This window comes from Rhineura floridana, chromosome 19 (genome assembly GCF_030035675.1).
Source record: "Rhineura floridana isolate rRhiFlo1 chromosome 19, rRhiFlo1.hap2, whole genome shotgun sequence".
Classification (NCBI taxonomy): domain Eukaryota; kingdom Metazoa; phylum Chordata; class Lepidosauria; order Squamata; family Rhineuridae; genus Rhineura; species Rhineura floridana.
Genome location: NC_084498.1, coordinates 1,813,370 through 1,829,262, shown reverse-complemented (window position 1 = coordinate 1,829,262; position 15,893 = coordinate 1,813,370). Strand labels below are relative to the sequence as shown.

The 15,893-nt window shown below is 45.5% G+C and overlaps 1 protein-coding gene across 4 annotated transcripts in view; it reads left to right on the top strand.

Moving 5' to 3' along the window:
* The window catches only part of MYO18B (myosin XVIIIB), a 238,848-nt gene that overhangs the window by 182,316 nt on the left and 40,639 nt on the right, over positions 1-15,893 (top strand). For 3 of the 4 annotated variants that reach the window (XM_061603517.1, XM_061603518.1, XM_061603516.1), the window contains 2 exons: positions 4,171-4,304; positions 13,417-13,458. In XM_061603517.1, the coding sequence (XP_061459501.1) occupies positions 4,171-4,304; positions 13,417-13,458 (176 nt within the window). Of the gene's footprint in view, positions 1-4,170; positions 4,305-13,237; positions 13,349-13,416; positions 13,459-15,893 lie in introns of those variants that run through there. The other variant, XM_061603519.1, reaches the window with a different exon arrangement.

The following is a 15,893-nucleotide window of genomic DNA, read 5'->3' as shown; positions in this document are numbered from 1 at the left end:
GTGCCCACCCGCACCTTCAAAACTTCCTCCTGCAAGCAACAACATGTAGCCTCTCCTCTCTCTTGGCTCTGTTTTCTTGGCGCCCAGATCTCTCACAGAATCAGTTTGTTAACATTATTTTAACTAGCTGAGCTTTAAGCAGTTGGAATGGTGGTGGATATTCCATGACATGGCAGCAATTCAGCCAGTGGCTATGATATAGTCTAGGGCCTAATTATCTCAAGGATCTGCATGCACCCTGAGCTTTAAGGTCAGTTTCAGAGGGCTGTTTGCTGTTGCATTGTCATGTGAGATCAGGGAAACAAATACAAGACACGGGGACTTTTCAGTGCTGGCACCCAAATTCTGGAATGCTATGCCTTCTTTGAGGAGATCTACCGGGCTCCTCCTTTGCATGTTTTTGGCATCCATTGTAAAAGCCTTTTGAAAACAAGCTTTTAATGTTTCATGATCTGCTGCTTTTCCAGATTGCTCTGTTATCACCTGTTAATGATATCTAAGTGCTTGGTCAGAGAAGAGTGTGACAAGACCTCTTGGCCTTGGGCATTTCCCCGCCCCCTTCAGATGGCAACCAATGAAAGCAGGTTCCACCACTGAGCCCTGACCAGTTGTGTGTGTGTTTGTGTTCATGCATGCCAGTTTCAGGCCCTTCATTCTCTTGAGCCTTTGCAAAGCTGTTGTTCGAGACTGTTATCTTTCTTCCTTCCCAGCTGGTGATGTAGTGAGGGCTGGGCCTCAGGGCAAAGTCCAGGGCCCTGTAGCCCAGTCCCTCCCCCAAATGACCACCTAGAGAGATGCAGATGATGAAGATAGGCAAACAGGCCCCGCCTCAACACCTGGCAGGCCCGGCCCACTGGGGCTGGCCCTGATTGCTGCAGCGTTGGTTAGGGGGCTGTGCACGGTCACAGATGTTCATTTTATTGTCTTTACTTTGGAAATGTATTGTTCTTTTCTACAACAAAATGTTGCTTATTATTCCCAAATAAATGTGTTTAGCATCCTGGCATCAGATACAAAAAAACATTTCCCCCCTAACGTTATGGTGGTGCTATGATTTTAAGTGAGCTTTTTAAAATGTGAAACTGCACGTTCTCAGAGTATTTCTGTTTTTTAAAAAAGAATCATAGTTGGCAAATCGTTTTGTTTTGTTTTTTCGCTGTGATGCACCAGGAATGTAGAAGCAGCTTTAAAGCATGGAATTGGCAGTGAGGGGGGGAAAGAGAAATGTTAATTGCGTGCTTCACAACTGAAGGGCCCTTTGGGGAAGAGCATTTGCCCTACAGGCATAGGGTTTCAATTTCCACTATCTCCAGGTAGGGATGGGAGAGACTGCCACCGGTTGGTGTAGACCAGGGGTTGCCAACCTGGTGCCCAATGGCCTTCATTAGTGCCCCCAGGAAGGGGTCCCAGTCTCTGAGCTTTCATTTAAAAAACAAAAAGGAAGAAGGTATGAAGCAAAATGTGCAGGTACCCTTCTAAGCAGTTTCTGTGAAATGAGCCAGCCTGTTAGATCCTGCCTGTCAATGTTTTTTGCCGATGAGTGAAGTCAGAGCTGTGCTTGATTTGTGAGTTGTTTGGACACCGCACAGGAGGGATCCCTGGGGTCCTAAAGAGCTGCTGTTTTGACCTCCCTTTTAGTGCATTTTCCTGCTGTTGTGTTTAGAACTACAAGTGAGGGAAACCAGGTTCACTTCTCCCCCTCAGTGGAACCAGCTGTCCCCACCTCACCTGCCTTTTGTAACCTCCCCTAGGTCACTGACAGCCCGCAAGGTGACTGTCCAAAATAGGAGCAGTAATGTAAATGGTCAGAGTGTATGCCCCAACACGACTCCAGGTATGTGGCCAGTTCTATTTGTGCTCCATTGTTATCCCAAAACCTTGTTATGTCCCAACAGTAACCAAAGCCAGGCTGTAGGATAAAGCAAAGAGAAACCTTTTTATTTTTAAGGCCAAGAACTTCTTCAAGACCAGCATGTGTAGCTGGCATAAAAGCACGACTGTCACGCTGTTTAAAAGTTCAGGGAAAGGTGACAATCTCTACCTCCCAGTGTTCCTTCTTAACCGTTTCCTTTCCTGGTACCTCAAACACCTCCCGTTCTTCCTCTCTCCCTCTGTGTCCTCTTCCTCCCTCCCTCAGGCTTGCCCAACACTGAACTAACTCTCGCTGGACACGACAGAGCCCAGCTCAGTCTGATCTCATCCTGCTCTCATCTCATCTCCCCTCTCTAATTGAAGAACAAGCAAACAATCTTGCTGCATTTTCTCCCTGTTGCACTTTCCAATTACAGCGGCGACCCCAGTCCTGTCCATCACAGCATGTGCCAGGATCTGTCCTGGTCTGTGTCCAACTTTTTGCATCCAAGAGCTTTTCCTTAGCAATGAAACCCCATGGGAAGGAGTAGCAGGCACGTTTCCTTCACTGCTTGATGAGGTTTCTTGTTTTGGTCTCTTGACTGAAGGAAAGTCCCACAGACCAGGAGTGCCAGAGTGTCAGGCAACTCCAGCTCTTGTGAGCAATTCTGTCTTTACTTTTTTGCTGTTCTCCAAGAGCAGGCCATACTCCATCCGGAGCCATCCAGAGCTCAGCATTCCTGTGTGTGCTCTTCTCCTTTTTTCGATGAACTGCAATCCGTTTTCCCTTTGGCTGATTCAGTCTGTGAGTGAGCACGGGGCCGTCTGTGATTTACTTTGATAAGCTGCTGGCTGTGGTGCAAAGGTCTGCCTCCACTCACACGGCACATTCTCACTAACCTTGTCACCACAGAGATGGTAATTTTACTGCTAGCAGCTTCAATCCAGTGGAATTTGAGGGTCCTGCAACTCCAGTTTTCATATTGGTTTTGCAAGGAGAGAGGAGGAGAGGGACATGGAGAAATCTCGAGGGGGGGACACAAAAATGTGGAATCCAAAAAGCCTCATGATTGAAAGAAAACTGCAAATGCAAAATGCAGGAAAACCTGAAGCACAGAGGGTGAGGCAGGAGCTCAGTAGCAGAGCACATACTTTCCATGCGGAAGGTCCCGGGTTCAAGCTATGATATCTTCAAGCAGGCCTGAAGAGCAGCTACCAGTCAGTATAGAGCAGGGATTGTCAACATTATTGTTGTTATTATTGTTATTTATTTGAAAATAATAATTTAAATATAGTTTAATAGGAACAGAAAATAAACCTATGTAAATACATTTCTTAATTGTGTTTTCTGTAATGTGCATATTTAATTACAAGAAGGAAAAACAATCTCTACTTCACTATAAAGTCCATAAATGTGCATACTCTGGGGAAGGTGCTGTTCCCACATCTCTTGCATTGGTATAACCAGGTTCTAACAAAAGTATCTCGGTCACCTTGACCCCTTAATATTTTCCTTTTGATTGTAAGTTTTTCCAGAAGTGCTACTAGCCAGAGCTTTTGACGCCAAGATGCCAGTGTAGTAACAGCCAAGTTCTTCCAATGTCTGACAATAATAACACTTGCTGCAAATCCCACTTCTTTATTTATGAAGTCAGCATCTCATTAAAAAAACATGTTCTGCAATGCCAACTGGGTGGGGGGCAAGATTTCCAAGAGTTCTGTACCACCAGCATTAAACAAATAAACACGGTGGTGAACAGCATAAAATCAGCAAACAAATTGCATTCATAATACAAGTGGAAAATACATCACAAATCAGCTCAATACATCAGCATAGCCTGGGTGAACAGATGAGTTTTAAGCAGGTGCTCAAGTGCCAGTACTGTCTGATGTTTATTGGGAGTGCATTTGAAAGAATGGTGTCCTCCAGATGTTGGAACAAGAACATAGGAAGCCCCTCGCAGGTCAGGCCAAAGGGGGCCCATCTAGTCCAACATCCTGTTCTCACCGTGAGCAGCCAGTTGCCAATGGGAAGTCTACAAGCGCTACAACTCCCATTGGCTAGTTTGCCCAGTGGTCAAGGCTGATGGGGGTTACAGCCCAACAACTTTCTGGAATAAAATACAATGTCTTTTCTTGCCACCCTTACAGGGGAGGCAGAAATGTACTGAATCAATTAAATGCCGAGCTCTCCCCCCCCCGTTCTGAGTAAGGCTAAAGTGGCAATGGACTGCCTTTCCTTAGTGCCACATCCAGAGCCGCCCTAACCTACCACCTCTCTCCACCCCCACCCCACCCCTGGTGCTTGTGTTTCCCCAGGAGAAGCAAGTGGACGAGTTATCTGCAGTGAGGCAGACTTTGCAGGCAGACCTGGAGACTTCGATCCGGCGCATTGCAGATTTGCAGGTGGCTTTGGAAGAAGTGCAGTCGAGTGATGAAAGTGACACGGAGAGGTGAGTGTGCAAATAAGGCAAGGGGTGGGGTCCCCAGCTCTCAAACCGGCTTGCTGCTTCTCCCTTCAAAAAAACCCATTCTGTTTAGGCTGCTGGTTCCTGGCCGTACTTGTGAGAACTCTCAGCTAGCATCATTCAGTGGGCCCAGCTGTGTGTGTGTGAAAAAGGCAAGGTTGCCAACGTGTGAAATAATAACAACAACAACGTTATATGCCTTCAAGTCGAGTACAACTTATGGCGACCCTATGATCTTTTTGGATATATTCATAGGGTTTTCCTGGTCAGAGGTATTCAGAGGTGGTTTCCCATTGCCTTCCTCTAAGCCTACGGCACCCGGCATTCCCAGGCGGATTCCCGTCCAAGTACTAACCAGGCTTGACCCTGCTTAGCTTCAGAGATCAGGGTAGTATGGCCGTAGGCAATAATAATAATAATAATAATAATAAATAGAGTGGGGTTTTGGAGCTGGGGCTTTGGATGAGAGCCCAGTACAATAGCTGTCCAAAAAAATCTGTTTCAGCTTGGGTTTTTGGGAACAGCCTTTTATGTTACATTGTTATCCTGGTTTTCCTTCAGAGACTTCCAGGTAATTAGCGTGCACCCCCTCCGCCCTGTTTAGCATCTCAGTGTCCCTGTGAAGTAGGAGAGGCTGGGTGATGGGGACTGGCCCAAGGACACCCGTGAGTTTCACATATTTGTTTATATAATGTTTATATTGTCTGCGCAATACACACTTGCTGTATTTTAAATATTGTGGTTTTATTATGTTGTACACCGCCCTGGGAGCTGCTAGCTATAGGGCGGTTTAGAAATGCAACTAAATAAATAAGTGAACCCTGATCTTTCTGGTCTACGTCCAACACCATCCAGGGAGAGCTCCTAGCTCAGTGGCAGAACACCTGCTTGCATGCAGAAGGCCCCAGGTTCAGCCCCCAGCATCTCCAAGTAGGGTTGGGAAAAGATTCCCGTCTCAAACCCTAGAGAACTGTGCCAGTCAGTGTGGGCAATGCTGAGCTATGTGCACAAACAGGCTGACTCAATATAAGGTTACCTCTTATTATAAGGTATGTAACTATGTCACGCTCTCCAGTGGGGGTCACTCCAGAATGCTGGCCCCATTTGTACATGGGAAATGGCTCCCACTGGCCATTCTGTTGCATTTCTGGCAACTGGACTGAAAACAAAAAATAAAGTCAGATAGGCAGGCTGCTGTCAAACTCCCCCCCCCCCAAGCTGGTTGGTAGCCCTTGTGTGAGGAGTGTAAATGATACACTTTTGCATAAGCTACTCTGAAGTCAGCAGGAAAAGACAAAGAAAGGGACGTTGAAAGCTAAACAGGTCATGATCTGCCCATATGGAATGAGATGAGTCCACTCTGGAATCCAAGTTGGATGGATTCCTCCCCAGCCCTGACTGCTCTCCTTCTGACATCTCATAAGGCTTTGGAGATTTGTTTGGCAGAACGCTAGCCCTCAGGGTTACCTGCTGAAATGGATTGGCAGGAGGCCGAGGACAGGAAAAAAAAGTCTCTTCCTCCACCTGAGGCAGAAGGAATTTACGGAAGTTGCTCCAATAGAATTGATGATCCCCGTTGCCGGAAATAGCTTTGAAAGGGGATTAGATGTAGTCAATCAATGGTTAGTTCAGAGGCAAACTAACCCTCAACACCCGGTTCTCAGGGGTCTACAGTAGGAGAGGAGTACTCGCATCCCAGGGGCATCTGGCTGGCACCCATGGGGAACAGAATGCTTCACTTGGCAGCCTTTGGACTGGTCCAGCAGAGGGGCGTGTCTTATGTTCTCCTAAAAGTGGAGAAAAGACAAAATATGAGATTCTTTGGGTGCCAATTTCCTGCAAGATGATCTCTTGGGAACCTTAATCTTGTACCATGTGGGTCAGAGTTTCCTTCATGTGAACCTGGTATACTCTCTCTCTCCCTCTCCCTCCCTCCCTCCCTCCCTCCCCTCTTCCACAACTCTTTCTTTTGAGCACAAGGTTGTACTACAACCTAGAACTAGACACGGGTGTAGTGGTCCAGGGTCCCAGGGGGTCTTAGACTCCTAACTTTTTTGGGAACAGGGTCCCAGCAGGGTCTTTGTGTCTTCAGTGTCCTTACCTGCTGATTGGCTCAAATCAGAATGAAAGGAGGCGAGTCAGTCACTGAGATAATAGCTAATACACTCCCCTTTAGTTTTAGTATGGCAACCAAGAAGGGAAACTCAGCAATGGAAGTTTCTTACCTTACATCTTAGTACATTTGCCCATGTACATGCACAGAAAATAGTAGATCTAGCTGAAAGGCAACACCTGGAGATCTGCATCAATCGCTGCAATGCATCACTAAGAAAAAGTACTCCAAACAAAGTAAGAGACTGAAAGCTCATTTTATTGCAGAATCTTAGAAGGGGGAGTGACTGTCAGAGGTGCGTGGTGTGACTATCATGAAAGACCCTGCACTTCTGCATTTGCCAATATATTACTGGAACTTCATGTTGGATGTTTAGAGTTAACACCCCACCATTTTCTTGTTTGAAAGACTTGATGAATGACTCTTCTGGGTATGCTCGGTCTCCCTGCTTGAACTACACTGGAAACTCAGGGGTATCTTGCCTTCTGTGTTCAGTGCGGAGCCTGCCTTGGTTTATTGAGGTCTCTAGGCACTGTTTGCTTGCAAGGTTGCCTTCCCCTATGTTTGTGACACCTACTGCCCAGCCTGTCTGTGCATGGTACCTCAGTGGCAGAGTGTCTGCTTTGGCCATGGAAGGCCCCAGACCTGAAATCCTGGATAGCTGCAGTCAGTGCCCACAATACTTAGCTGGATGGATCAATGGTCTGACTCAGTAGAAGTCAGCAGCCCATGGTATATACACATTAGGGATGGGGTTCACAATCTGATTCCATTTTTCAGTTCATCAAATGGGCTGCCAGTTCCTATTGGCTATAAATTGTGTTCCACTAGTTATCGCGATTCCCAGTTCTTCCTTTTTAAAATTATTTCCCTCCCCCCCAAATTATATAATTTTCTCCGTTATTCCTTATGCTGCTGCATATTTATATAATGTATACAGCAGCAGCAGATCATAATCATAATCATGTAAATGTTTATGTAATTCTTGACGATGAGACGAACTTGCAGATTATCCCAGAGTTCAATACTGAATCCGATTTTGTGAATACTCTACCACATCCCTAATACACATATACACATACGTATAGCTGCCATCTTCTAAAGTGAGTGACCTTTCATAGCCTTTTAAGTCCCCACCTCTTTGACCTCATGATTTTGAGACCTTCCCCACTGCTTGATTTAACTCGGTTGTGGAGAGGCTTCCCCTCCAGATTTGTAAAAAGCCAGAACAGCTCAGAGTGTCTGCTGAAATCCTGTTGTCTTTGTGGCAACCTCATGTCTTGGTCTTCCTTTGCAGAAGAATGACCGATTCACAGTGGGAGGCTGAGCAGAACCAAACTGGAACCAAACGCCTCAATTTTCCCAATGCATTTTCACATTTCCTCCTAGTGGGTGGGACCTGACCTTTGTTGGCACTGTCTGACTCTCAGATGATGTCTGTGGATTGCCTCCAAGCCTGCAATTCTGCCTCTGTAGAGATGCAGTTTTTAGCAAAGGAACCTGCTGAGTTGGTCAAAAGGAAACCGATTCCAGGAGCTGAAAGCAACGAAAGTGCCTTTTAAAAAGCAAACAAAACAAAAGAGGCCAGAATGTCTTGGCCTCTCTGGGTAGCCCCACAGGGTTCTCATGTGCACATGGAAACGATGCACCAGCAGGGGCTGTGACATGTGCAGCCTGCAGTGACCAGCCTTAAGTAACTCCTGCCCTGAAGGTCACAGAGTCCCTTTTGCCCATCTGCCTAAGATAGTCTACGGAATTAATTGTCACAAGATGTCTTGGCAGTCTCTGGCTCAGGTGGTTGTAAAGACAGGGTTAGAGAACTTCATGGAGGATAGTTTGCATTTTAAGGTGAACCTCCCTTATTTACACTTCCTAAAACAATATATGAACCAAAATGCAGCCATCCTTCAAAATTCACACCTTCAGATTTTGCAGTGCAGTTTCCCAACCAAGTAATGTGTATAAAAATGCATATATTAGTGAGAATAACATAGAAAAATGCATTATATTAGGCAAAATTGCTTGCAAAAAAATTTATATTGGGAGAAATGCACATTAAAATGCTGTCAAACTTTGAGGCTTTAAAAAAAAGCAAACATGCAAAAATGTGTCAAAGTAAACTCAAGATTTTGAAAAATGAGAAGCTAAGAGGAAGCAAAATTGACAGATTTGCCATCCACCCTTAGGTAGAACTGTTCAATGGCTAATTAAATTAAACTTCCCTATCTAGAGAGAATCTACCTCTGACTGACACTATGGGATGACTTTACCCCCCTGTCCGTGTCATGCTTGCTTGAACATTCCAGAGTCACCAACCTGGCTGCTGTTCGAACAGCATCCTGGACAGCAAGTCAAGTTGACATTGTTTATTGCACAACAGCCCAAAGCGTCATCACAGTAACATACAGTTTGTCATATCAAGCCATTTTAAGCCTACAAGAAATCTCCTGCATTATTCATTCATTCATTCATTTATTAAATTTATATCCTGCCCTTCCTCCTAAAAGGAGCCTAGTGTAGCAAACCACAAGTAATGAAAACAAGAAAAACACCTTAAAAACAGTTCCAACTACAGATGCAGACCTGAATAAAGGTATCTACTTAAAAGGTTTCTTGGAAGACTAGTACTACCAAGTTAAAAAAAAAATCTTGGAAGTGGCCAACTCTGGATTTTGCTGTTTTTCATTATGGACCAACACAGTTGCTCCATAATGATACTTTAGCTTTTCAGGTCAAAAAGATGCATTGATTTTAAGAACAGGAAACATGGGTCAATGATCCTTCTGCACACTGCTTCTGAAATACATCAGAAAATGTTGGACTAGGTCGACCTTTGGTGTTTTATCTAGCAAGGCACCCTAATGACTCCATCTTTATTCACCATAGAACCACTGGATTGTGGGAAAACCCACAGTGTGTGAAAAGATCTAACATGCAAAAAAAATAAAATAATAAGCGCTGGACTCCTACTTGAAAATGTCAATGGCAGCTGTTACTTCACATACCTCTCAGCATGCGCAGTATGCATTTTCTTTGTTGCTGAATACTTGTGACCTGCTCCCCACGTGCCAGGGTTTAGGAGGCGGGCCCTTAAGGGGAGGGTACTAGCTGCCAGGAAGCTCTTTTTAGAAATTGGCCCAGATTTCTTGCTGCTTCGCTGTTTTGTCCACACAGAGAGACCCCTCTTTCTGAACGGGAGCTTCTATTGGAATTGCCCTCAACAATCTAAGTCAAATTGCAAAAGGCCCTTCAGTCTCTCTCTCACACACACCCCTTTATCAGAAATCTGCACCCAGCTCTTTAAAGTTAATCAGTCTTGGGGTCTTCTGAGCTGCAATCTGTCACCCTGATGGCTTCAGAACATGCGTCTCTTCTGCTAGCAGACTCCAGATAAGGCACTTGCTGCGGTGGCAGATTCAATAGGATGCCTCCTGCTGCAAAATGAATGGCCATGCTGGGACATCCATGAGCCGACATGTGCCAGGGCCCTTTCTTTAGGCAAGGCTAGAGCGTTGGAAGGGCCTTGCAGCTGGATCAGCGCAAAAGCCTCTCTCGTCCTGTGCCCTGTTCTCACAGTGGACACCTAGAAACCCACAGACATGAAACGAGCACAGATAGCCCTCTCCCACTTGTAACTCCCAGGAGCTGGTATTCAGAGGCATGCCGTTAGTGGAGGCAGAGCACATCCATCGTGCCTAGTAGCCACTGAGAGCCTTATACCCCTCCATGAATTTATCTAATCCACTTTTAAAGCCCCCTAAGTTGGTGCCCAGCACTACATTCCGTGGTTGCGAATTCCATCATTTATGTGCTGGGTGAAGACTCCATGCATTCAGCAGTGTGAAAACATGGAGGAGGAGGAGGGGAGTTGGATGGATGCCTGTCCCCCCCCCAGTCAACTGCGTAGTCAGAAGAGAGTTCCTGCCCCAGTTCCCCCTGGATTTTTTTTGGGGGGGGCATCATGTGCCTTTCTGTAGTTTGAGGGGAATGGGGCACTTGATCTCTGTCCTCTCCATCACTTGACAAGTTAGAGTTCTACCAGCAGTGCAGTTGTGCAAGGTGTTGAGGGGACTTAGAACCTTTACATTTTTGGGTGCCTGGTCCCAGCAGGGTCCCTATGTCTCCAGCCACATGCCAATCAGCATGAAAGGAGAGTGTGTTAGCCACTGAGAAGAGTCTTCTAACATGCTTCCTTCTCCTTTCCTGTGGATTGGAGCCAGTCAGACTGAAAGGAGGTGAGTCAAACACTGAGAAGACTCTTCTCAGTGACTAACACCCTCCTCGAGCGGTTCCTAGGCATTATCAAAAATCTCATTCTCAAGCCCACGGCAAAAGAAAATGGGGAGGGGGCATAGCTGTGATTAACATGAAAGGACCCTGCACTTCTGAATTTGCCACTACGCTCCTGCACCATGTAAAGAGTTTGTGCGTCCGTGCGTGTGGATTTGGGGAGGGGCGATTACATGGTTGCTGCTGATGCAAAACAAGCAAATAGAGCTCCAGTGATGGGTTAGACTATCTTCTGGCCCTGATTAATGTCTCATTCACTGAAGCTTCCTGCTGATTGCTATTAAAGTAAGCTACTAAGGAGCCCAGCCTTCCTAGTGAAAGCAAAACACTCTGCAAGAGCAAACACATTAAAGCCAGCCTTGCAAACCCTAAGAGGCTAGAGCAGATCTCGACTCCATTGCAAACACGAGCCTATAGCCAAGCCTAGTCAGAGCTCTCCTTTGCCAGTAAGCTGAGTGGGAAGGGTTTCGATCAGAATTCACAGGTGGAGGGGCACTTTCACCATGCTGAAGTGAACATTTGGCTTGCAGCTGCCATAATTAATGGGACTTCTATTCAAAAACTGGTGCCTTGGCACAGATTTCGAGCCACTAGGCTTTGAAAGAGAAAGTGTTTTCCAGTAAAATGTTTTGTTTTGTGTGTTTTTCCCTCACACCCATTTGATAATGATTTTTCCTTCTCTCTCATCGTCAATTTGATCTTTTCCTTTCTTTCAAATAAAGTGAATAAAAAGGCTGGCATAGAAGTTGATGCAAATAGGAGAGCAGGGCACAGTTACAATATGAGCAGCCAAACTTTTTTCCCTCCCCCCAAGAACACCCCACAAATTCCTTTGCTCAAACTGGGCACCTCTTACCCTGTGTGGACAGCTCCAAAGAGGGACTCTGAGTCTTCCTCCAAGCACAACCTGGAACGTTCTGTGCTGTCCCAATTCTTCCACGTGTTGGTGGGGTTACAGCACCCTCTGTCCGTCTTCCATGTTTGCTTGTCCTCTGTGAATACCTTTCCACCGTCCCCTGGTGTTAACAAAGGTGCATCTCGGGAAGCAATTCTCCTGTTGAAATGCAACTATCCTTTGAAATTCACACTTCTCCAAATCTTGTGGTGCAGTTCTCTAGCCAGACATATATAGAGAAATGCATATTCTTATGTAGAACTGGGGGTGGTGATATGGGTGAGGTCTGTGGATGCCCCCCAAGCCTGCAGTTCTGCCTCTGTAAGAGATAGAATTTTTAGCAAAGGAACCACTGAGCCGGTCCAGCCAGTTTCTTTGTTAAGCTAAGCCAAGTCTGTCAATTCCCCAGTCAACACGTCTAAAAGCTTAGTCAAGAACAGATGCGTTGTCATAGGAACAAAGGACCAATGATGTTCTTCCAAGATGGCGGAAGGCTTTTCTCCCACACATGGGTGAGGTCCCTCAGTGCTAGGACTGAGAGGTAGCCTGTGTGCTTTTAGCTAGTCTATGTGGAGCTGGGAGCTTGTTCTCTGTGCCGAATCCAGGGTCATGGCTTTGGAGTGCCTTCCTGGAAGCCTAATGGGGAAGCAGGATCTGTGGGAGTGTTAATGCTCTGAGCCCTTCCATCTTATGCTCAGGTTGTATATATGGGTAAAGTCTCTGCTGACCTCTATTCCAAGGAAGCCAAACCCTGGGAAAGTGCTCGAACCCCTGAATGTCTCATACCGCCCGGAAACCAGGACGTGCGCAACAATATATTGAGGAAATGTGGATGAAAATGCATATATTAGTGAAAGTAACATACAAACATGCATTATATTAGGGGAAATTGCTTGCAAAATGTGAGAACCAGTGTGGTGTAGTGGTTAAGGTGCTGGACTATGACCTGGGAGACCAGGGTTCGAATCCCCACACAGCCATGAAGCTCACTGAGTGACCTTGGGCCAGTCACTGCCTCTCAGCCTCAGAGGGAGGCAATGGTAAACCCCCTCTGAATACCACTTACCATGAAAACCCTAATCATAAGGTCGCCATAAGTTGGAATCGACTTCAAGGCAGTCCATTTCCATTTTGCTTGCAAAATGTGTATATTAGGAGAAATGTGCCCTAAAATGCTGACAAATTTTCATGGGAATTTTTTTTTAAATATTGCAAACTGGTGTGTAAATGTGGCAAACTGACTTAAGACTGGAAACATGAGAAATGAGACTGAGAGATTCATCCATCCTTAGTTGTGGGGTGTCATCAACAAAGTCCTACTCAGAATAGATCCACTGAAAGTAATGAGCCTAAGGTTGTCATGTGTATTAACTTCAGTCACCACAAATTAGGAGTGCATTTTAAAAACAAATATATGTAAAGATATTACAAGGATCCTTCTCTTCACAATAAGATTTTCCTAAATAAGAAAATGATAATATGGACTTCTCTTTAGGGTTCTTTCAAAAATAGTAAGGTTCTGTGCTCCCATAATTTCCTTAAAGAAAGATAATTCTGAATATTTACTCTTCTGAAGGTGGAGAGGTGTGGGAAACATTTAACCTTCGCTTTCGTTTCCAGGGAGTCTATTGCGGACGGGCTGGCTTTCTTCCACCTGACGGCAGTTCAAGGCTACGGTTATGGGCTCCTCTGACAAAGATAGATTTTCTAATTTTCCCTGGTGTTTTTCTTAGTAATGACAGTATACCCATCATCGGGAATAACAGTCAATTCCTGTTTTCCCTCCCTCTTCCTTACAGTGTCCAGACTGCTCAAGAATCACTCAGCTCAAAGGGAGATGTGTAAGTGACCCCTAAGGGGAGTTGCCTGATTCAAGCTTGCATGTGATGATTAGATAATAAAACTCATTGATTAACAACTGTGGAAAGCTTGCTTGCTGAACGGTAGCCAATGCATTTTGTGTGTGTGGGGGAACCAAACATGTTCTTCAATTTGTTTCCAATAGATTTTTTGAACATATTCCCTTTTACGTGTCCGGAGTCCACATTGATCTTCCCAAATGCTATGCCTCTTAACCACAATAGATACTGACAGCTTCTCCATTCTCTACCCACCTCCGACCCCTGAAAATATATGGTATTTTCTATTTGGCTGAATAGTTCAGGGCAGAAGTGAGGCAGCCTTCAGGTTTCTAGGACCTACTTTATTTTTTTTATGAGACAACCGAGGTCCATTTTCTGGAGCCAGGTGCAAAATAGTGGCCATCCTATGCACATTTACTCAGAAAAGCATCCCTGGTAAGCATGTTTGGGGTACAGCCTTGAAATTAAGGGACAGGGTGTCTTTCAGCAGAAGCTCAGCCCAGGAGTCTGTTTTCCATACCATAACTGAGGATAGAAACCCACTTCCGGTTCTGCCAGTTCCTCTCTCTTCTGAAAATGGGGGCACACCGCCCTAGTCAAACCCCGCCCCTTTTTCCTGTGAAACCTGATGGGATCATCTTGAGGTTTGTTTGTTTTTTTAATTCAGCTTCAAAGAGATTTCACAACTGAACGGCAGATCAACCCATTCCCCCCTCCAGGTGTGGCTAGTGTGTTTGCAGCCTTACTTCACAGTCTTCTCACACACAGAACAATCCAGGTTTATTTATTTAGGCAGCTTTTAGCCTCTTTGCATTAAAGCAATTCCAGAGCAGGGTGCAATATATAAGACCCATTAAGAGGGTGTCCCCGCCTGATCTCAAGGTCCAGGCAGGCATAGAGAGGTTCCTGCACCCCCTCCCCAGTTTTCTTCCTTTCAGAAAGCCTTTTAGTTATCATTATTGTTAAACAATTGGGATCCAGAAACTCTTGCTACCTGCAGATCACCCAGAAATCTGCTAGTAGATCCTGCTCTATCTGCTGCTCACTCCTAGTTTAAAGGAAGTAGATTCCTTAAAGCTTGTTGCTGGGTCATGGACAGGGAGGAGGTGCCCACCTCAGGAGTTCATTATTTATTTATTTATTTATTTATTTATTATTTCAATTTATATACCGCCCTTAGCAGAATAGCTCTCAGGGCGGTGAACAAACAAGATAAAATACAATATATCATAATAAAAATCATAAAAACATATACAAACAAACAACAAAAAAACACTACAAAAACACAATGCGACAAAAATTAAAAAATACGGATTAAAAGATTAAAATGGTTAAGAAAATTAAAATGCCTGGGAGCATAAAAAGGTCTTTGCCTGGCGCCGAAAAGATGGAAGTGTAGGCGCCAGGCGTACCTCTTCGGGGAGGCTGTTCCACAACTCAGGGGCCACCACAGAAAAGGCCCTAGATCTCGTAACCACCCTCCGGGCTTCCCGATGGGTTGGTACCCGGAGGAGGGCCTTAGATTCTGAACGAAGTGAACGGGTAGGTTCGTATCGAGAGAGGCGTTCCACAAGGTATTGAGGTCCCACGCCGTGTAAGGCTTTATAGGTAAGAACCAGCACCTTGAATCTCACCCGGAAGCAAATAGGAAGCCAGTGCAGACGTGCCAAGACATTAGAGGAGGCCGGTTGCTGCAAACCTCTTCAGCAGTTTCGCGGCTTAAAATGCCTTTGAGCATCTCTTGACATATTTACGTGAACAGCTGAGAATTGTCCATGCGGAAAAGAAAGCAAAGGTGTCTGTCTGAGGTGCAATTGAGCATTCAACAGAAGCAGCTGCTTTATACCAAGTCTGGCCATTTGTCCATCTAGCTCAGTCTTGCCTATTCTGACTGGCAGCAGCTGTCCAGGTTTGCAGGCAGGAGATGCTGGGGATTGAACCAGCGACCTTCTGCATGCAGAACAGGTGCTCTCTCACTGAGCTACAGCCCTTTTCCATACTCCAGTCAATGCTGGTTATACATTCACAGCACAAACAGATTGGTGCAAAAACCACTGTAAAAACACCCTCAGCCTTAGGTTTGGTTCAGACATAATGTCTCCACTTGGCACTTGAAGGAAGGAGATTTAAAGCTTCGATTTCTGGCTTTTAACAAGCTGTATTTTGTTGTTGTACCCAAACTGTGCTTTGTTAAGAAGCCAGGATGTGATGTGCCTGCAGAGTCGGGCCACAGCCTGCCTAGGCTGGTCCAGAGAACCTGATTCGAGATCTCCTCTCCTTGGTCCCCTAGGGCCGTCCATGCAGGGAGGGGGTTAGAAAGCATTCAGACATGTCCCTCCCAGCAACCAGCCCAGGCAAGCTAGCAAAACCCAAGAGTGTGTATGTAACAACAGTCCTCGCTTTTGACTTCCAGG